A 24,061-nucleotide genomic window follows, 5' to 3' on the forward strand; every position below is an offset into this window, starting at 1 on the left:
TAGACTCCATGTTGTCCTAGACCTGCTGTTTCTGTGCAAGTCCAGTATCTTCACCATTGCTAAAAAACACAGACCTAAACATTCACTAATAGATAAATAAAACAAGGTGGAGAATTAGGTTTAGAACCCAGTACCCCCCAAACTTTCTCTATTAGTTAAGCAGTGAGATTCAGTATTTACTCTGGGATTGGCTTGTATGACCCTCCTAAAGTTACAGCATAAGGTGGGGATATTAGGAAGGTGTGAATGGTAAGACTAAGTAGCATTAGAATACCTGGGGATCTATTTTGAACTATTTCCAGAAAATCTGCAGAACTGCTATAGTTTGGGCAAAGTTATTCATTAACATCAGCTGTGCTAATCATACTGTTAATAATACCTGCAGTGCTAGTTGCACAGGCCGCCTTGTCATATTTAAAGTAACATTGCTGGAAAAGCAGGCTGTACGCATCACTTCTGCTGTACTACAAATTAGCTGCTGTACTGAATTTGCAGTATTCAGTTCCACAGTTAAGCACATTAAAGCAGAGAAACTGACTTCAACTGAGTAAGGAATTCAAAATTATGATTTGCATGTTCAGATGAAAGACATTCCCACATTTAATTTTCCTTTTTGCTCTCAGCACAAGGCAGTAGCTGTCTTGCTTGTTGGCAACCAGGAATGTGGTATCTAATTAACTGCTGGTAGGCATTAATGAATTAATTAAAAATACAAAATATTGCATGTAGACTAGAGTAATATAACTGCATTTTTAAAATACAGATATATAATATTAACCTTGAAAATGATATACTTATTTTCATTGTGTCTGCATGGCTTGATTTTTTTTTCAGTTTGTCAAGGACAGGATCAACAATGTTCTAATGTAATTAAAGGACAACAATGAGATTCTGTTATTAAATGCTCAACATCTCTGTCCTTTTTCTCCCTATTTACTGTCCCTGCTATGAATAAACAACAATACAGCATTTAAAATATTTTAAATTGACTGTTTCTCTCCACTAGAACAGTACCTTACTATACTGTGGTCGTTTCACTTTCAAAAATGTTATCTCGCCCTAGAAACGTTTGCTGCTGTCTCCAATTCACAGATGTCATCAAGGCCTCTGAATGTAGGTAGTTTTCTGGCCATTTCCCTCCCCAAACTGACGTCACCACAAACATCTTAAAACCAACTCATGCTAGGGTTGCCACCTTTTCAAATGCCCAAAGTGGGACATGTTCTGCAGAAATGTGAGATTTTCCAGGACAAAACATACCTACAGCCGTGCATACTACAGAACTTTACTTTTTTGCACAAATAAAAGCTTATTCTAGTAACATTTGAATTGTTTATGCTACTTCACATAACATATAGAAGTTTCATACATAAAATAACTGTTTTATGCAACTATTAAAGAAAACATAGGAAATATTTTTGTCTTGAAATCTCAGGACATTTGCTATATTTTGATTTTTTTTTGCAGGACACAACTGCCTAAAGAGGGACTGTCCCTCACAAAGTGGGACAGGTGGTAACCCTAACTCTTGCTGTAATGCGCTACTTCACATAACATATATAAATTTCATATATAAAATAACTGTTTTATGCAACTATTAAAGAAAACTTAGGAAATATTTTTGTCCTGAAATCTCAGGACATTTGCTATATTTTGATTTTTTCGCAGGGCACAACTGCCTAAAGAGGGACTGTCCCTCACAAAGTGGGACAGGTGGTAACCCTTACTCATGCTGTAATGTCACAGTTCCCTGGTCCTTCTCCTATCCATACAGAAAGTAAAGACTAGAATAAGGAAACGGTACATGAGTCAAGTCTCCTGCTGTGAGCTGTCAATCACAGCTGGTAACAACTCAAATTACCCTTAGCAGTTTGACAGCTAAGGAAGTTAGGTGTGAAAGGGGATGGGGATGAGTCAAAGAAGTACAATTCAGGCTTCACAGAAGACTGCAGTTTAGCCATTCAAAAAAAGAAGCAGCAGTAAAAAGTGCTTTGAAAGTCTATTCTGTGGCATTTGCACTGCTTGTGTTCTACGTAGTCATTGAATGGTATGAAATGTTACATAAAACTGACTGAAAGACAGCAGTGTATGCATGTAAAATCAATGCAGTGACAGCTTTAGAAAGAAACTGGTCTGTGTGATGTAATATTTTACAGACAAGCACTGCTTTGTGGGATACCTAGAGGCAGACTGAACAATCAGAATTACTTCGTGATTCCAGACCCCATGTGGTCAGACTCAAAAATTGTGTATAAAAATATTTAAAAACCTGTAAATAGTACCAGAGTGGTGTTAAAATGTAGGAAACAACAAGTCATTATGAAATAAACATGTATTTTGAGTCTGTGGGTGTGTTTCCCCTTTGAATAAAAGGAATAGTTACATTCTGCTATTCACGAAGTATTGTGACCAGCAATCAGTATCATCTTAAGCTAGACTTTTTACTTTGTTTACTTTATTCTTTATTTCAATTTTGTCCTCAGTAGTTGGTTGGTTTTACAGCTCTTCACCCCTCTGTACCTTAAGCACTTAGCCCCATCTCAGATCCCTCAGTTTAAACTGCAAAAACAGGGGCTATATTAGATCACTGAATGCTTAAAAAAGCAAACTGTGATTAATCGATCCTATGTAAGCAGAAGCTTACAATCTCGAACTGTCAGAACAGTGATTTTTTTTCCTAGGGAAAAAATTGCTGTTCCAAAACACATACCCACAACACAAGCACACCAAACAAACAGAAATCCACGCACATACACCTAAAATCTGACACCTAACCCTACACTAAACTATACACACACCACTAACTATCCACTTACCTTAACCCAAACCTTAACCCTAAGGTCCGTCACTATCGCACACTCACCTCACCTGCTTCCTAACCCTAATTCACCTAACCCGCCCTAACCCTCACGTCCACATAATCGCACACATACCTAATCCGCGGCTTAACCCTAACCCACCTAACCCTCCCTAACACTCACATCCACACAATCGCACACTTACCTGAACCTGACCCGTAACTTTCCACCACAGCACTGAAAATACCGAAGCAACAGAAACAGACAACCAACTTTTTTCCCTGGGAAACAATTCGGGTTTCTGTTGCTTCGATATTTTAAGCTTTCGCTTGCATAAGTTCGATCAGTCACCGTTTGCTTTTTTAAGCATTCGGTGATCTAATATAGACCCACAAAAACATACTTCAGTGAGTCACTTTTCTTTCCTAAAAGAAGAAAAAAAAAAAACAACAATAGAACTATCTACTCAATTGACCACGATATATGTAATCAACCAGCAGTGACATAGTACAAGAAACTAGTCTGGAACTTTACCTCTGTCAATCATGTTCATGTGGTTTTACCTAACTAATTGATATCTCCCATTGTAATACATCCTGGAATATTTTGGTGTGAATTTTGTTTAGCATAGCATTGACATTTTGCACCCACAACCCCCTTCCCCAACACAAGGCACCCTCCTACTGCTTATCTAATGCAGCTACTTATCTGACTTATGTTTTCCTGAATTAACCACGTCATCATGTTTATCTTATTCCACTCATGGCCTGCCATCTCTTCCTTTTTGTTCTTTCACTGTCTACATCAGCTGGTTTGCATATTTATTTGCATAGAAACTCCCCCCTTCTGGGCAGCCATACAGTAACAAAGTAGTATACCTCTCTCTCTCTCTCTCTATCCTCACTTGTTCCCTCTGTTACAGCTTCTTATTTGATAAATTATATTACTCCTATATTCAGTCTGATATCTAGAATATTCCTTTTCATACTGCTTCTCCCCACTCAATCCTTTTACATGGTCCCTGTACTCCTAACTCATTTTCTTCTGTTTGCCTGTTTTATTTTCTTCCTAATAATTGCATGATGTAACTTTATATTTCTGCTGTGTGTTTCTTCTCTACTGTATTTTCTGTTAATCCCCTTGGCATTTCTGTGTTAATTTCCAACCATATGGTTAGCACTGACTTGTTAAGGATTAGTAATATCCAAGGATTTTGTCATTTCCAACCATATGGTTAGCACTGACTTGTTAAGGATTAGTTATATCTAAGGATGTTGTCATTTCCAACCATATGGTTAGCACTGACATGTTAAGTATTAGTAATATCTAAGGATGTTGTCATTTCCAACCATATGGTTAGCACTGACTTGTTAAGGATTAGTAATATCTAAGGATGTTGTCATTTCCAACCATATGGTTAGCACTGACTTGTTAAGGATTAGTAATATCTAAGGATGTTTTCATTTGCTTCCTCATTGCATCTGTGATGACTAATGTAGTTCTGTTACCATCTGCAGTAATGTTCAGGGTCTGTAGTGACAAACATCTGTACATTATCCTGTTGTTAATATACACTTTGAGTTTGAATGTTGTGTCTTCATTCCTCTACTAAAGTGATCCTTGTCCAGTTGTGATAGACTAATTAGTAATTATGTTTATATTTTTATATGCAGGATACAAAATTCCTCCAGAGAAGTTATTACAGCTATTTAAAGCAGATGAAGTTCCAAAGGATATTGTGACGGGAATAAATATCAGGAAGCAGAAGGATCATTTTGAAGATAACTTCAACAGTATGTAAATAATTTATTAATTGTATTTTACATAAATTTGTTCTTTTTAACTGATGTTTTAAATATTTTAGGAAAAGTGAAAACGTGCATGATGTTAGAGGACTAAATGGTGTGACACAACAAGGAAAATTCTGATAAGATATGTTAATGTAAATATGAAAAAACTAAGATCTTTTTAACATAAAAAGGATTATTCCTGTGACTGTGGTAGTAGACCAGCAGGCAGACAGTGTGTGGAAGACATGGACATTATAGAAAAGACAACTTTTCCAGTTTTGTGTAAACTAGTATAAAATGCAGAATCTGGACTCTGTGGATAGTCGTAGAAGACTGATTGCTGTCATCATATATATGGGTTACTGATGCTTCCACTATAAGACATTAAGTTGTATTTGTACATATAGGTTCATAGGTGTGTACTAGGCTAATGGGCCTGGAGTCTGTATAAGCCTAGCCCAAGAAGATTCCCTGGCATCATGCCGCCCAAAGTTAGTTCCCAGTCCCCCTGTCAAGCAAGGCCACTGAAGTGATCCCCAGGGTGAACTTCCTATTGTCCATCCACTCATCAAGATCCTAAAGAGGGCAAGTTAAGTTCTCTGCTTGACGTTAATGGGAAGTTTGTTCCAGAGTATGGGAAGTCTCTGGGTTAGGAACCTGTCCCTCCAGCATGTTCTGTTTATTGTGGTAATGAGACTTAGGTCCCTAGAGCATGTGGCATGGAGGGATTGGGATTTCTTTAGGTGTAGCATATCTAGCAGCTCTGGGTCAGACATGGCTTTGTAGGTCAAGCAGAGATCGCCTCTAAGTAGGCAATAAGAGACAGAGTATAGCTGGAGGTTTTTGAGTCTGTCCATATAGGGCATGTGTCTAAGGCCTAAGATCCTCTTAGTGAGGTATTTTTGTGGCCTTTCCAATTGTTGTAGGTGTCTAATGAGGTACATACCAAATGGGGCATTGTATTCTATAATAGGTCTAATGAGGGATGAGTAGAGAGGGATTATGATCTTTCTTCCTGGATGAGAAACCTTTTGTAATGAGATGTGCCACATAGAAGGACTTTCTGACTACAGTGACAATGTGGTTATCAAAGGAGAGGTTGCTGTCAACCTGTGTCCCCAGGCCTCTTCTCACACCTTCGGTATTTAGTGGACTACTGCCTATGTGGTAGTTCATGGGCACTGAATTTTTCCCAAAGGGGATGACAATGCACTTTTTGGCATTCAGCTTAAGGCCAAGGTTCTGGCACCAGTCACTGGTGTCAGTGAGGCCTTTTTGTAGAATGTCTACATCAGGTGGAGAATCAATAATGGCTCCCAGTTTGCAATCATCTGTGAACTTGGTCAGGGAGAGTCCCTTTGTGTTGGCTTGAACTTCAGAGAAGTAGATGCCAAACAGGAGAGGACCTAGGACCGATCCCTGTGGGACACCACTTGTAACTGGTTGGTAGTCAGATTTTGAGTCCGCTACTTTCACAGTGCGGATTCTGTCAGTGAGCCAGTGGGCAACTCATCTTATGACATAGGGGCTTATTCCTAGTTTAGTGAGTCTATCTATGATTTCTGAGCGAGGGATGGTGTCAAAGGCCTTGGCAAGATATAGGTAGGTGGTGTGAACTACCTTGCCCTCATCCACAGCTCTGTTGACAGACTTGAAGAAGTATATCAAGTTGAGCAGGCATGATCTACCTTTCACAAACTCAAACTGCATGGGGTCCAGAGTTTGGAGATTCCCTATGTCCTTATTTATAAGGTCCATGATGATGTGCTCCATAGCCTTACATATCAAACTCATCAGACTAATGGGGCGGTAGTTCCCAAGGTCTGTAGTCGCTCCTCTATTGTGGAGTGGGTTGACCATAGCAGTGCCCCTTTCGGTAGGAACAAAGCCTGAAATGAGGTACTGATTGAGCAGGGTACTCAGGTGTGGTGCCAGTTCACTTTGTAATTCATGTAGAACACAGCCAGGGATATTATCAGGTCCCATGGAAGCTGTATTCTTGGCTTTGGACAGTGCGTTTTTTACCTGTGTAGCTGTGATAATAGGGACTTGGCATTCCTACGGTATGGTGATAGGCCCTTTAGGGGGTGAAAGGGGGGTAAAGTTCACACTGAACCTGTCGGCCAATATGGTGGCAATATCAGTTGGTTCTGTATATGTATTGCCATTGTGCTATAACTCAGAGCAGATCTGAATATTGCCATGTAGATTCTTGACATAACTATAGAATGCCTTGTGGTTGTCTTTAGAATCTGCAGCAATTTTGTTTTCGTAGCTAGCTTTAGAGGATTTGATGATGGATCTCAGTTTTTTGCTGAGGCTAACAAGGGAGTTTTATTAGTCTTGGGAATTTACCCTTTTCTGCAACAGTTTTTTCCTTCTGTTGTAGAGTTTGCTTATGGTGGGGGACCACCCAGATTGGTTTCCTTTTTTTTTTTTGAGGAGAGTGTCTTGGTTCTGTTTGGTATGGCCCATTCCACGCACTTGTGTATGTGTGTATACAGTGCATTGGTGTGTGATTCAGCAGTCATGCACCTATTTACCATTTGCATGGGTGTTGTGAAGTTGGCCACCTCTGTTTTAGAAGCTCAAAATTAGCTTTGGAGAAGTTGTTTCCTTTGGGGGGTGAGGGTGTGGGATGTGGATATCCATGGTGATCAGCTTGTGGTCAGATTTGACCAGAGAAGATTTCATTACTGGTGTAGAGCAATGATCACCCATGTTAGTAATGACCAGGTTAAGGATGTTTCTACCTCTGGTGGGGGTAAGAATGAGTTGGTCCAGGGCATTGGAATCCGTGAATTCCAAGACAAGAATGTCTTGATAATGTGAATAGCAACACAGGTGCAACACGACTCGAACAGGTAACAATAACTGTTTAACTACTAAGAGTAGTACATAAAATAATAAAATAACGGTTAAGCGCTTTCATCTGACTGAGCAGACTTCATCAGAATGAATAACACAGATTTGAAACTCAATTATATAAACTTTTTGGCGCCAAAAATGTGTGCCATTTAAAGTTTAAAAAGACAGTGATTAACTCTTTACACTTTACACATTCCTTCATAGCGAGAACGTTTCTCTGCATGAATAGAAACCAACTCAATCCACATGATAAAAACATACAGTAGATCTTAATCAATACAAAAATGAAAATAAAATTAAATTAAATAAATACATACTTATTATAGATATTATAGATATAGATAATGCTGCGTAGCAACACTACAATCTATAATACTACTATTAATAAGATAGCATAATGCATCTACTAAATAGTAATAATTGGAAAGCTCTCCTGGGTATGAGAGAGAGTAAGTGGTAGATGTTAACTGATGCCACGAGAAAACCAGGCATCAATGATTATATCACCATTAAGCCATTTTTGACATTAGCTTAAGGACATCAGGGTAGTATGTTTCAACATATATTGTTTTAAACAGATAATTTTTTTATATATTTTATATCTGCAACATTTACATTATTAGCAATAATTGCATGAATCTTTTATATGTAGTTTATGTACATTATTTACATGTATTTGTTGGCACAAGTATGTATATGGTTTTAAGGTACTATTTAGTAAAGTCTGGCAGTAAGGACTGATTCTGAACATAGCATGGTTTTTAAATTGTCAAAAGCACTTTACAATGTTGGGTACAAACTTTTGGAAGCAGCATGCAAGTTTGAAAAAATTGTTTTGTTTTCATTTGGTACTGGGTATTGCTTAGTTTTTGATAGTTTCTATTTTATCTGTTTGAGGTCTAGTTACTGGTTTTGTTACCCCTCTCACAGTTCCATAGCCTAGGTTGCTGCTGTTTGAGGTCTAATTACCCCTTTTGCAAACCCATAACCTAGGTTGCTTTCTTCAGTCATGCAAAGCTTACTTGTGGCAGCTTGTAGTGCAAGTCCTCCCTGTTTTAGAGAGTCCAGCACAGCTTGCACATTGACTGTGATCCCACTCTTCTGAATAAATGGCTGTGTCATCAAGGTACAGGCATGAGGTTTCAGAGCCTTATCCATGAGCTTTTGAAAGGGGGTAGGAGTTCTGTGAAGTACAAAGAGTAAGACAGCATAATGAAAAAGGCCATTTAGGTGGAAAATGACATCTTCTCATTCTGGCTTTATGAGTGATGAATATGCTAGTACCCTTTTGTGAAGTCTGTGATGGTTAAAAACTTGCTTTGCTTAGCCTGTCAATGACTTCATCCACTCCAGACATTGGATACGTGTTAAATTTGGATATTTCATTTAGCTTTCAGAAATTCAAAAATATGGAATACAAAACGGAAAACCCTGATACAAAGAAAAAAACATGTAAAAACAAAGCACACTGAGCAGTCCAGCTTCCAAGGCTTTGATGTAATTGTTTAGCACTTTCCCTCTCAAAATAAATGGATTTCTTCAACTCTAAATTATATAAAGCAGATACTGCATTTAAAGCACCATGAAATCACATGATCTAAAACAACCATGTGCAATTAGACCTAACTAGTTGCAATACAAATATGCAACAATAAATTCCAAATGTTTGTTATTAAAAACTGCAATACAGATAAATAGCATCACAGTTGTAAAAACACATTGGTAAAACACAGATCTGCATAAAATCTGTTGGTTAGCATCTCTGAGTTTAAGCACATTGTTAAATGATTCATTCTAATTCTTATTTATTCCAGAAAGTCTGCAAATGTTAAGTATTCACTGCCATAATAGCTCTCTATATTGAACTGCCCCCCCGCCGGAAGTTTAAATTGAAGTCTGGTAACTATATTGACCAAAACAGAAATTAACCTTATTATGTTTGCAGTAAACATGATAATCAAACCAAAAGGATGTAAATTTGATTATGGAAAAGGAAACATGCAACACCTCCACTTAGAGAAGAAGGGCTGGATATTTCAGAGTAGTTCAATTTTATTAGCACTTTCATTCAGATAAATACCAAACTTCTTCAGATAACGTTCCCTACTATCTTCTGATTTAAATATTCTGACAAAAAGTGTGTTACGGCAGGAAATGGCATAATTACTGATGAAATTTTAAAGTAAATTTCCATGAAAAATACATAATCAAAATTCGTTCATGCCAACATCATATTAAAAACACCATTTGATTATGCATATTACTGAATTCATTTTTTATATATGTATTTACAAAAATATCAAATAAATATACTCAAACATTATGTATTAAATATATTTAAAATCCTTTTTAAAAAAATACTAGTTGATGGGTTATATAATACCTTAAACTAAATAAATAGCACTTATATTACATATATGAAGCAAATTTAATTGTAACATAGCAAAACCTTTCTGATCATCTCAGAATTATTTATTAAGTGCCTTAAGCTTCAAAACACTATTAATTCGTTAATGCCTGGCCAGGATAAGCATTTAATATGATTTGCCACATTTTCTCTTTTTTCTAGTTGTATTGCCTATGGCCCTCCTCTTGGATCATGTGACACCTGCTCGATCACCAATGAATGAAAATACTGATCTTTATTACTACTGATGTGTTTGGCCAAGGCTTTAATTAATATGCTTCTGTTTTCTGATAGCATATTGATGCTCATGTATTCTATCTTTTAGACTGCTTTCCATTTTCCCTATGTAGTAAGAGGGGCATTTTTTTTACAAATTGCCAAATAGACCACTCCTTTTGTTGCACAATTTAAAGAACCATTTATTCTATATGTGGATGCATTGACCTAAAATTGTTCCCCTACAAAAATTAAACTACAATAATTACACATTCCACATGTTCTCATACCGGTGACTTTTTTGTAAGAGGTGTCAACATAAAAGCAATTTTGATATATATATATATATATATATATATATATATGTATGTATATATATATATATATATATGTATGTATATATATATATATATATTTATATAAATTAATTCAGTAATATGCATACTCGGATAGTGTTTGATGTTGGTACAAATGAATTTTGATTATGTATTTTTCATGGAATTTTACTTTAAAGTTTCATCAGTAATGGTTTCATTTCCTGCCTTAACACACTTTTTGGCAGAATATTTAAATTAGAAGAGGGTAGGGAAAGTTGTCTGAAGAAGTTTGGTATTTATTTGAACAAAAGCACTAATAAAACTGAGGTGGTTTTAGCAAGTGGTGTTTGGACATTGTTTTATTTGTTTTTATTCATTTGTTTTTATTTTGTTTTTGAATATTTTTTGGTATTTCAGAGTAGTGTTTATTACCCCTAAATTGTGCTGGGTTTTAAATTGTATTTTTGGTTAGGTAACATTTAGTTTTATGTCTCCAATTTGATAAGTACAGCATGGTTTAATATTGTTCAGTGGCAAAATTAAAACATAAATCGATACACACACATGCACAGTAACAGATGCTGTCTTGCAGATAAGCAATCAGATATGCATATCTACTGAGAGCTACCTAGCTATTTCTGAAACTGCAATATATAAAATTTTCCATTAGAAATATGCAAGGAATAGAATACTCTTTCTTAAAAAAGAGAGAAAAATGTCCTTCAGAATGACAGGACTGTGCAATAAAAAAAACAACTCGCGAGACGTACAGAAGTTGTTTGCTAAGCACAGTAATGCAGCTTAGGGGTGGGTATTATAAGGAAATAATATGTCTTCCTGAAGTGGGGGAGTCCATTAATTATTGCTGTTGAACCTGACAACACTCTTGTGCAGTATGTTATCTTCATAACATGAAAAAACTAAAAAGCAAGGTAGCTTGAAAAAATACACAAAAAAATTTATGCAAGGCACCAACTAAATATTCAGAAGTTTTTTAATAAAACAGATTAAGTGCTTTCATTCACAAGGGACTTCGTCAGAATGCAGAACATACAAATGGCTAGTATTTAAATAAATATTATCCAATGAACAACACCAAACAAATAATAAAAAATCTCAGGGCATGGATATAAAACATATCCCATTGGGTTATGTATTGACAGATGGCTGAAATTTATATGTCAGTCTGTCAACCATTTAATCATTGACTCATGGGATTTTCTTGGAAGACGTAATAATGACATTTGGAGGAAAGCTGCTCTTTTTTTTACTATAGATGTAGTGGATCTTTATAACCCTATACCCAAGGACAACGGCATGGAACATTTCCATGGTAGTTTGGTTAGATGTTCACAGTTTTCAAATGATAAGGTCAACTTGATTTTAAAGATAATGTCAATAGTGACTTTATCTACATGTTTTTTGAGGGGGAATATTACAAGCAGATAAAAGGGATGGCTATTGGTGCCTCATGCCCCCTATTTATGCCAATTTAGATTTCTACGATTGGGAATGTAATCACATTTATAATTCTAGGTTTTATCAATATGCTAACCTATATGTTTGGTATCAAGATGACATTTTTATTTTGTGGATGGGATTAGAAAATGAGATTATTGCATTTTTAGATTTTTAGAGTATCTTATGTCTTCTGTATTTTTAAAGTTTACTTTTCACTATGATAGAAATGGCATTAATTTCTTAGACACTTTCATTAGTCATACTAACAATGGTTTTAAATCTACCATTTATAGAAAGTCCACTTTTAGTAATTCTTATTTGGATTTTTCCAGTAATCCTCCCTTAGGTCAGAAAAAAAGTATAGTCAAAGCACAATATATAGAAGAGCTCATATGTCATCACATAAGGAAGATTTGACTAGAGAATTAGACATTGTTACTAATATGTTTTTAGCTAGAGGATATCCCCAGTATTTACTTGATAACATAAGGAAATATGTTCAATCCGAGTGGAGTAGGAAGTACAAACCCCTGCTTGGTGTTGGTTTAGTCACAACTGACAAGGTTAGTCAGGGAGACACTTATGAGAGGGCTCTAGTACTTAAGTTTAATGGTAATGTGAGAGAAGTTAAGAATATTTTTCTGTAATAATTGGAGTATACTTAAAAGCTCTCCTGAATTTTTAAATACTATAGGGTCTAAGCCTTTATTTATTTTTAAAACAGCTCAGTACTTTAAGGCTGAATTTGAGAATGCAACTGATAATTGGCTAGTTAGGGGAGAACGTAGATACGGTATGTGGAAGTGCAGATCGTTTAACCGATGTCCTTACATATTTAAAGGTGATGTATTAACCCTAGACAATGAAATTAAATCAAAAATAAGGTTTATTATGGGAAATTGCCATTCAAAGGCAGTTATTTACTTTGCTAAATGTATGGGCTGTCTGGCTCATTACATAGGAAAAACTGAAAGGAGCCTTAGAAAAAGAATTTATGAGCATCAGTACCAAATACTGAAGGAGAATTACAATAATGCCCCATACAAACATTCCATTGTTTGTCCAGCCTTTATTAATTATAAGATGTTCATCGTGCATACAGCTGCAGTCATAACAGATGGGTTCTCCTGCTGTCAGGCGGGTCCTCGGTCGGCCGAATTCCAAAGTCTAGGTCCGGCGTCGGTTGTTGTCGCTTCTTCCCTGACGTCAGTGCGACAGGGGTATAAAGGAAGCAGCCGACGCCATTTTCTCCAGTCTTTCTTGCCGCGCGGTGCCCGAAGCAGAAGCAGTTCGCAAATGCCGGTCGAAAAGCTCCTGAGATTACGAAAATTTGGAAACCGAAGTCTTCTTAAAAGCCAAGTACCCCGTTGGGGAAACTTTTCTTGCCTCAGACCGATGTCAGACAAAGTTAATGTATTTCTTGTGGGAAGCAAATACCACATAAGGATTTCCATTCCCTCTGTATACCTTGTTTAGGCCCAGACCACAACGTCTCGGTCTGTCGCTTTTGTGCTACACTCAACAAACGCACTATTAAGCGTCGGGCGGAGTTCGCCCAGCATTATTTTGGGAAAGCATTTAACTATACTATGTCGTCGGATACTCTGACTCCAGTTTTGTCTAAAAAACGCAAAGACAAGGACCGACACACATGGTCCGCGGCCTCTACCAACACCACGCCAAAGCCGACTACACATGGTCCGGTTCTCAGCGAGGCACCTACGCAGCCCCTGACTACCGACGACACTTCTTTGATGGTGTCTCCTGTGCCCGTGGTCGCAGGCTCCTCGGCCCACACCCCGACTACAGATACCGAAGCCACTCTTGGCATTGAATCTCAGAATGTGGACAGGTCTACCTCCACTCAAGGTGTCTTCAGACCTTCCTCTTCTTTCTCCATCAAGGCTTTCACAAAGTCTAAAGCAACCATGCACTCTGAGACCAGCTACACAGGGCCCATCTCCAGACCCCATGCCTAAGAAACAGATGCTTAAAATGGCTGAGGATTTAATTACTCTTATCAGAGGTTCTCAGCCCCCACCGGACAAAAGGCCCAGAGTGGAGGAAGATTCCCCCTCCTCTGATCAGGGCTCCATTATTTCAGAGCATTCTGATGATCAGGAACATTCTTACTCCCCTTTTGAAGACTCTGATGCGGAGGAGTCCATCCCTTCTGTCTCCCTCCCCAGAGGATTACTCATTTGGGGAAACTTTGCATACCTTAAGGGAACATTTCCACTGGGAAGGCCAAGATTATTCAGATTCCAAGAAAAGGCTCAGGGAATTTCTCTTGCTACCCCAGCACAGGCCTCTGGCTATACCTCCTGTCTTGGACATCCTAGATGATGTTTACTCGGAGGCTTGCCTTAACCCGGACTCGCTACCTCCAGTTCCAGTTAAGCCTGACCGGTACTACAGGGTTCCTGACTCACACCAATTTCTATACAAAAGCCATGTTGCTGACCCAGAAACCATCTCACAGGGCCCCAAGGGAGTTAAGGCCTCCATTGCTAAAAACCCATTACCTTCCAAGAGAGATTCCAGATCCTTAGAAAGGTGGGGAAAAAAGGTATATACCTCGGCCACCTTAACCATGAGGGCATTAAACTGTCAGTTCCATATGCTAAAGTACCAACAGTTTTTGTTATAACAATTGAAAAGTAAAATGTCACAACCTGAACAACCAGACTTGAAGGAGTTGCAGGATTTGATGCATAGTGCAGAACAAGTGGGTAAGCATACCTTACAATGTGGTTTTGATGCTCTAGAGGCCTCATGTAGAGCTGCTGTTACAGGATCAGTCATACGTAGGCATGCCTGGCTCAAGGAATAGCCTTGCCTGATCATGTCAAAGCTAAATTACTAGACAGCCCTCTTCAAAAGGATGTACTATTTGGTGCTAATGCTGAGGAGGTGTTAAGGAAAATGGAGGAAAAGGCTAAATCAATGCAAACTGTGAAAGAATTTCTACAGGTACAACCCCCACATTTTAGTAGAAATTGGCCTTCCAAAAACTGGTCCTTTCCTGCCACGGACAGACCCCAAAGAGGCAGATACAGGCGCCCGAGGGGCAGAGGACAATCCCAAGGATCGTTTAGAGGCAGACAATGGCAAGCTCCTACACAAAGAGGTGGTGAGGATAACTCGCAATCTTTCAGAAAGCAAACCCAATGACTTTCCCCTTTACATGCCAACCAGGTCTCAAATGGCAGCCCCCTTAGGAGGAAAGCTGGCATTATTTTCAAAAAATTGGCATATTGTCACAAAGGACAAATGGATCCTGGACATTATAAACAGAGGCTACAAATTCCATTTTCACACCCTTCCAAAAATGAGAGGCATGCCAAACCTGCCACACAATCAAAGGGCAGAGGCACAAAGGCAAATTACAGATCTCATAAACATGAAAGCTATTCAAGAGGTACCTACACACGAACAAGGTCAAGGTTTTTATTCCAGGCTATTTCTGGTGCCAAGGAAGGGAAAAGATTGGAGACCTATTTTGGACCGGTCCATCCTAAACACATTTCTACTCGTACCAAAATTCAAGATGCTCACTCTACAGCAACTTCTTCCCATGCTGGGCAAGGAGTCTTGGCTGGTAACATTGGACCTCAAGGAGGCATATCTGCATGTCCCAATCAGACAAAATTGCAGAAGGTACCTCAGGTTTCTTGCAGGTTCAACCCATTATCAATTCTCTCCATTGCCCTTTGGCTTATCTACTGCGCCCAGAGTATTCAAGAAATGCCTGGCATCAGTAATTGCCTACTGCAGACTTCAAGGGATACAAATATACCCCTATTTGGATGACTGCCTGATCCAAGCAGACAGCAAGCACATTCTTCTGAAACATCTGGCTTATGTAATAATGTTGTTGAACTCTCTGGGATACACAGTCAACAAAAAGAAATCAAGGCTAATACCCTCTCGGAAGATGATTTTCCTGGGTGCCAATTTGGACACAAACACCCAGATGGCCTACCTCACACCAGAGAAGCAGGAGCAACTAATTCAATACTTCAGAACACTAGCACATTGCACCAGGCTGACTGCAAGGAAATTCCTGCAGGCTCTGGGATTCATGGCATCTTGCATCTTACTAATCCCATGTGCAAAGCTGCATATGAGGAAACTACAATGGTACCTGAAAAACATATGGTCTCAACACAGCCACAGTTTGGAAACAATAATACCACTAATTCCATGTCTGCAAAAGCAATTTCTGTGGTGGGCTCAAGCATGTCAAACAAACACAGGTCTTCCATTCAGCAAGCCTCAAGCAAATCAAGTCATCACAACAGACTCCTCGGACTACGCCTGGGGGGCGCACATGACAGATCGGTGCATTCAGGGCAAATGGTCCCAAAAGAAAAGCACCTTCACATCAATCAAGAAGAAATGCTAGCAGTAATAAATGCTATTATAGCTTTCAAGGACCTTCTACAACCAGGTCAACTATTGATAAGAACGGACAACACCACAGTTATGTGGTACATAAACAAACAGGGAGGAACACATTCTTACCTCCTATGCAGACTGGCCATGTCACTTTGGAACATGGCCATGGACTTACAAATGGAACTACAAGCACAGTACTTGCCAGGCAAGGAAAACACGCTGGCAGACAACCTAAGCAGGAATATGACAGATCCACATGAATGGAAATTGCATCCAAAAGTTTTTACAGAAATAATCCAAGAATGGGGAAGGCCAGACATAGATCTCTTTGCCTCCCACAAAAATCATCAGTTGACAAAATTCTGCTCAAGGATCTTCCATCCAAAGGCTTGGAGAGTGGACGCTCTCCTTTCAGTTGGACATCAATGACAGCTTCCCACCTCTTCCTCTGCTGCCCAAAGTTCTATTGAAAACAAGAGCAGACAGACCAAAGATGATTCTCATTGCTCCGGACTGGCCAAGGCAACACTGATACCCACTCCTGAGGAGCCTGACGCACTCGCCACCATGGACCCTGCCTCTAATGCCACTTCTTCTGACTCAGCACAGCTTCAAAACTCTTCACAGCCAGCTAAAAACACTCAATCTAGCCGCATGGAAGATTCCTTAGCATCACAACAGGCCCTACTCTCCAAGGAGGTGCAGGATGTCATTTTGGAGGCCAGAAGGCCATCAACTAGAAAAGCTTACTCCGCAAAATGGAAACGTTTTTGTGTCTGGAATGAGAAAAAGGGCCAGGATCCTGGAAAACTAAATTTATCTCAAATACTACAATATTTGGCTGAACTGCTAAGCAGTGGACTTTCTTTCTCCTCCATCAAAATCCATGCCTCAGCCATTTCTGCAGAATACAACACTAATTCACCTTTATTCTCTCACCCTCTCTTAAGACAGTTCCTCAGAGGGGCTAAGAATTTAAGACCTCCAAGGAAACAACCAATACCTGCTTGGGATCTTAATTTCATTCTGGAAAAACTGACCTTGCCTCCCTTCGAGCCAGCTGCCTCATCAGATTTGCAATATTTGTTCTGGAAAACAGCTTTCCTTCTGGCTATCACCTCAGCTCGTAGAGTTTCAGAACTACAGGCTCTCATGGCTGTCCAGCATTTTATCATCTTCTATCAGGACAGAGTTTCCTTATGAAACAACCCGTCCTTTATGCCTAAAGTGGTATCCAGAGTAGCTTTAAATCAGGCCATATATTTACCTTCTTTTTATCCTAATCCTCAAAACAAAGGGGAGAGATTACTACATTCCTTGGACATCCACAGACAACTGCGTTATTATTTGGACAGAACAAAGCCTTTCAGAAAATCAGAACAGCTCTTTGTGGCCTATGCGGTAGGAGCTCAAGGAATACCAGTTTCCAAACAGACAATCTCAAAATGGATAGCCCACTGCATACGCTTTTGCTATTCCTTTCATGGCAAAACTGTGCCTACAGGTATTAGAACTCATTCCACCAGGGTCACAGCCACCTCTGCAGCCTTCCTCAGAGGAGTTCCTACCAAGGATATTTTGGAAGCAGCCACTTGGAGTTCTGTGCATACCTTCTCCAAGCACTACAACCTACCATTATACTCCAAATCTAGAGCAGGCTTTGCCACTGCAGTCTTGCAGGGCATTTTGGCTCTTCCTAGTTCCACCTAGTGCCTGCCACCCCTTTCTTAGCTTTGGGATTCTACCCATCTGTTATGACTGCAGCTGTATGCACGATGAACATAGTACAGTTTTGTACCTACCATAAATGTAGATGTTCGAGTGCTAATACAGCTGCAGTCCAGGTTTCCCTCCCTCCTTCCCCTCTTGGGACAGGCCTATAGGCTAACACATCCTCATACAACCTGATTGGGGTATTCATTTATGTTGTATTTGCTTGCAACTACTGTATTTTGATTATATTACACTGCATTATTACACAAATTAATGTATTGCCTTCCTTCTGGGAGCACCTGACATCTGGGGCAAGAAAAACTGAAGAAAATGGCATCTACTGGTTCCTTTATACCCCTGTCGCACTGACGTCAGGGAAGAAGCGACCACAACTGACGCCGGACCTGGACTTTGGAATTCGGCCGACCGAGGACCCGCCTGACGGCAGGAGAACCCATCTGTTATGACTGCAGCTGTATTAGCACTCGAACATCTACATTTATGGTAGGTACAAAACTGTACTTTTGGCATCTTGGAGCAGGTTGTATCTAATTTTAGAGGAGAGTCTATTAATTTGAAATTAGAAGAGAAAGATATAAAGTGGCAACTTAAATTGCATGCTTTAAAATTTCCAGGTTTAAATGAACACATTTCCTTACAGCCCATTTTTAAATATTAGCGCCTATCATAATTTGTAACAGGTAGATTAGTTGACTTGTTGTATTTTTTAATGTCTTGTGGGTTAGTTTTATGTTTTTAAATTTTTTATTAGTCCATATATGGAAAGTTTATTTGTTTAGATAGATTTTGGTATCCCTTTAAAAACATGCCATTCAATTTAATGGTACAATTGATAGTACAAATGGTGTACTTGATCTAGGTAATTAGATTCTGAAGAAGTCCTGTTTAACAGGAGGAAAACACTCAATCTTTGCTGCGTTTCATTTTGAGTGTAGTTTGGGAATAAAAGAATAAGTCCATTTCTATGACTGGTTGTTCACATTTTTACAAACAATAAAAATGTAAGCTATCTAATAAGTGTCTAATATAGTTAGTATTAGGTAAACACTAAAAATTTTCTAATATAATTAGTGTTGCATAAAAAAAACCTTTGATATTGATGGTTTCATTTAAGGCAAGAAATTTATCAGCCCGCAGTTTAATTTGCCACATGGTCTCACACATTTCTTAAAAAGTCTTATAATTTAATTTTGATCCCTGAAATCTAAAGGTGCATACTCTAAAACAGTAAAGTATTTTTTTTAAAAAAAAGTATAAAACATGTATATTTATATAAGGCATTTTTGTTTTTGTTTTTGTTCTTGATGGAATATAAAGGCTGTTTGATGCATTTAACATAAAAGGCATTACATTGTAAATAAAAGGCAGCATAGACAACTCCAGCAGTATTGCAATCAACATGTTCAAAAATCTCAATAGGGCTATCAAAATTACATACCAAACGAGCTCCGATACCTTTTAGACCCATAATCTCAGCTGCTGGGAGTATCACTGATGTATTTTTCAATATTTTATATTCTTTATTCAATCCCTTAATGAAGAAGTTCGATAGTTTCATCACTGGAAAATATGTATTTAAATACTAGCCAGTTTATACGTTTTGCAGTATGTTCTCTTCCTATAATGCTGTCAAGAACTATTTATATTTGTGAGTAAGGTTGGTACTGTGGCACAGTTCATAACATATTTGGGTTGCCTGCAGGAAGGTATTTTCCTAGCCAGCCCATGTCCCAAAGCTTGTTAAATATATGAACACAAACAGATTCCTCTTTATGTAAGGATGCATACCTAAATCCTTGAAAGGAGGCAGTCGGCCATTGTCATTTGTTTGTACCAGTGAAGATGAAAGCTGTGTTCTGTGGATGAAGAGCTTACATCATCATCATTCATTTTTGGAGCATTCAAACTGTGGTACCCTGCCCTTCAAAGCTATGGATTGTGGCAGATACATGTATGTATAAGGACAATCTCTCCTAGGATACAACAAGACTAAACCTGATAAAGGTGTTGGAGCTGAAATGACAAAAGTGACCTTATTCAAGCTTCTATAGTTATAGTGAGTTGTTCATACAACTGAAATATGTATATATTTCATATGGCTCACTGTTGAAGTAAAATTCTTGGCGTATATGAAGACATCCAAAGCTATATCAGGGAAGAGATGGGGAAAAGCAGTTTTATGTCCTTTTGAGTCTTAATCAAGACTGAGTGAATATAGAGAGGATTTGTTATAAAGTTGTGGTTACATATATCTACTTGACAGGGGATGAACAATACTGTAGTAGACAGTACATTGACCAAAGGGAGGTGAACGGGGAAACAACAGAGACCAAACTGTGAATCATGTATCTGAGATTACCTAAAACTATGAATGCCAGAAGTTACATGTGAGGAAGATTGTTACTGAGGAGGGAAGAGTAAACTGGGAGAAGGAAGGTGAGAAGGGGGCCATGCATCAGTATTACAGAATTGTAAAGCAGCACTTAAGTTTGTGATTTAGGCTGCTTGATATGAAACAGCATCTGGTTAAAATAAACTGAACATTTACTCACTGTGACCAAATTCTAATAAAAGGTGGAATAGAACTACCTAACCTTATTTTATTAGTGGTATTAATAAGAACATAATAAAATAGTTACTAAGTAAAAACAAATCCAAACATTTTTAAATTGCTAAACTGTACACATGTCATTGTGATGAAATACATTGAATATTTATTTTGTTCTTGTAATAAAATACTTTCACATATTCTGTTCTAGGCATGACGAGTACAGACTGCAATGTGAATTGCAGTCAACAGCTAGCTCTTGTGAAAACACAGTTACATGACCCTAGAAGGAACCTTGAGCAGAGGTCTCAGCCTGGAAAGGACATTGATGAGGTTTATCTCACTCGTGTACCACGGCTTCCATCAGACCATCTGTGCCACCAAACCCCTGAATGTGACAATGGAAGACCTGTGACACATCACCCGACAGAGCATTTACAGCTGCTTGCTCAGCTGGTGAAGGTGTGTGATGAGCTTTCTCTTGCTCCTACTCCAAGACTTCAATCAGTACATGGCTGCAGCAGGAGCTCTGAATGTGACACAACTGAAAGATTTCACACAAAGAAAGAAACACACAAATGTGCTGAATGCAATAAGTCTTTCACACGTGCCAGTGGCCTGAAAGTTCATCAAGCCGTTCACACAGGATTGAAACCATATAAATGTACTGCATGCAGTAAGTGTTTCGCACAGCTAAGCAATCTTCGACAGCACTTTGCCATTCACACAGGAGTGAAGCGTTTTAAATGTACTGAATGTGGTAAGTGCTTTACATATCACAGCAGTCTTCAGGCACATCATGCTACTCACACTGGCCTGAAACCACATAAATGTACTGAATGCAGTAAGTCTTTCACATGGGCCAGTAAGCTAAAAAAGCATCAAGCCATTCACGTAGGAGAGAAATGGGGGTCCAAATGGAGAGATGACAAGTCAGCAAGCAAAGGAAAGCAGTATTGCTGAAATTGAATTCATCCTCAAGTCTTGGTGAGTACCTTCGAAAGGTGGACCCTGTTTTTCACAAAACCTTACCAAGATGATGCTGATATATATGGAAATCTTGCAATAAAAAAAAAATAATATCACAAAGATGGAATGTAGAAAAGAAGGTTAGTAAAGTAGAAGTTAAAAACAATAGAAATTGGAGTTATGGAGTGCCTGCAAAGTGAAGGATTTGGTGTAGAAGGTGCAATACAGGTTACTTCACAGCATGATGGAGTGAGTACCCAAAGAAAAGAGAAACAGGAAGGTCAGGAAACATCTGAAGAAGAAATATGAACACCAACTTGGCTACCAACAGGCAAAACAATGCTCTTACTTAAGAGTTAACTTGCAAGCTATCCAAAAAATTATAGACCAATAACTTGCCTTCTGACAACATATAAACGGGAATTGATGCCGGCAAAGTTTATAGTCTTTTAGAAGAAAACTCAATTATGGCAGTAGAACAAAAGGGCAATAAAAGAAAGTCATATGGAACAAAGGATCATTTGTTGTTAAAGTCCTAGTGGAGAACTAAAAATGGGAAGAATTTAAGTATGGCATGGATTGACTACAAAAAAAATTTGATAGTATCCCACATTCACGGATAAAAGAGTGCTCAAAATGTATAAGATACACCCTACACTGATCGACTACATTACATTGACCATGAAACAGTAGCAGACCACTTTGCAATAAAGGATAAATTATTATCCCAGGGATAAAAATTCAAATGTGATATTCCAGGGTGACTCTCTCCCACTGCTGTTACTCTGCCTTGCCCTTAATCCATTAAGCTGTCTACTTAACAGTTTAGGCCATGGCTATAATTTGGCTCCTAGAAAACAACAAAGTCTAAAGACTTCTCAGCTTCTTTTTGTCGATGATTTAAAACTGTATAGCTCATCAGATGAGGAATTGAAAGCACAGCTGCAGGTTGTCAAAACCTTTTCAGATGATATTAGAATGTCATTTGGTCTTGATAAATGTGCAAAAACAATCTTTAAAGCAGGAAAACTGCAGCACCAGGAAAACATCAGTTTGAGGCAAGAATGTGATATAAAAGAACTTGAGCAAGAGGGAACGTATAAATATTTGGGAATTGATGAAGGATCAGCAATAAAACATGAGCAGATGTGAATAAAACTTAGTAAGGAATACTTTAGAAGACTTAAATTAATCCTGAAAACAGGGTTGACCTCTAGGAACAAAATCCAAGCTATAAGTCAGTTTGCTGTGCCTGTCCTAACTTACAGTTTTGGAGTGATTGATTGGCCCCAAAATGTGCTAGATAGAGTAGATATTAAAACAAGAAGGATGCTTCATGCTCGCCAAATGATCTATATAAAAGTCAATGCATACCAAGATTATATATTCCTCATTTGGCAGGAGGGATGGGCCTCCTTGAAATTGATTACATGTATAGATCTGCAGTCATAGGACTCCACACTTATCTGCCATCCTCACAAGGATACTAGTATCGCAGCTTTCACCTAATAAATAACTCCACAGTATTGTACGTAGATAAGATATAATTTTCAATTTTAATTTTCAGCAAAAACACACCACAGGTTAAGCGCTTTCACCCGGATCCACCAAGCTTCATAAGAACAATCATCCTAACAGCACAAATTGCTTAAATACAGTTACTAATGGAATTAGTATAATTAATCAACTCAAGTATCACATAGTTTAAAGGCACAAAACCCAACTCAACAAAACATGCAATACAGTAATACAGTAAAAATGTCTTCTTGTATTTTGTTATGAGCTTAAAATAAATTCATATAGAGTATATATAAAATAATGTGTGTGATACACAAAGTGAAAAATATGAGATAAAATAAAACTGTACATATAAATACATAATAGGTAAGCCTTAGAAACACCTATATTAACAAGTACTACTAAGCTAATCTGTGTAATTAAAACTCTCACTGTAAACACTCAACCCTATCACAACTTGGCCGCTCTAAGCCTCAATACACTATTAATGCATATATATTCATTTAAACCCGGGGTCCTTCCCGAGTCCAGCTTGAATTGCCAGGAAAGATCCTTGTATTCAAGCTTAACCTCTCAGCACTCTCTTGCCCTGGAAATATCGTGCATATGTTCATATACTCTCTTCCTTAAAACCCTCTCAGTTTTGCCTATGTAAAAACTGTTACAGGTTTCACATATCACTAAATAAACAACTCCTTTGGTGTTACAATTATAGGAGCCCTTAGACTCCACCCGATATTTCCTGGGTGGTATATAAATCTCCTTCTTATTGGACATGTAACTACACCGCTTGCAATACCCACATCCGTGAGCCCCCAGTGTATTTTTCCTACTCAAATTCTTTTTTTCCTCTTCCTTAAATTCAAATAGCTCCTTCTGGTTGGTATCCCTTCTCCTAACAAAAAAAGGTTTATGCGGAAGGTAGCTTTGGGTGTCATCTGTAACCTTAAAAATAGCCCAATGTTTCTTCACAATCTCTTCAACTTGACTAGAAGTCTTGGAAAAAGTATCTATATATGCACATTGATGTGTTT

At 38.3% G+C, this 24,061-nt stretch overlaps 1 protein-coding gene across 2 annotated transcripts in view; it reads left to right on the forward strand.

Annotated features, from left to right (window-relative positions):
- Positions 1-21,677, forward strand: part of LOC122813874 (zinc finger protein 578-like) — an 890,730-nt gene extending 869,053 nt beyond the window's left edge. For both annotated transcript variants that reach the window (XM_044086414.1, XM_044086413.1), the window contains 2 exons: positions 4,472-4,591; positions 20,752-21,677. In XM_044086414.1, the coding sequence (XP_043942349.1) occupies positions 4,472-4,591; positions 20,752-21,503 (872 nt within the window). In that variant the 3' untranslated portion in view covers positions 21,504-21,677. The remainder of the gene's footprint in view (positions 1-4,471; positions 4,592-20,751) is intronic.
- The last annotated feature ends 2,384 nt before the right edge of the window (positions 21,678-24,061 follow it).

This window comes from Protopterus annectens, chromosome 10.part0, assembly GCF_019279795.1.
Source record: "Protopterus annectens isolate FY-2018-M chromosome 10.part0, PAN1.0, whole genome shotgun sequence".
NCBI lineage: Eukaryota > Metazoa > Chordata > Ceratodontiformes > Protopteridae > Protopterus > Protopterus annectens.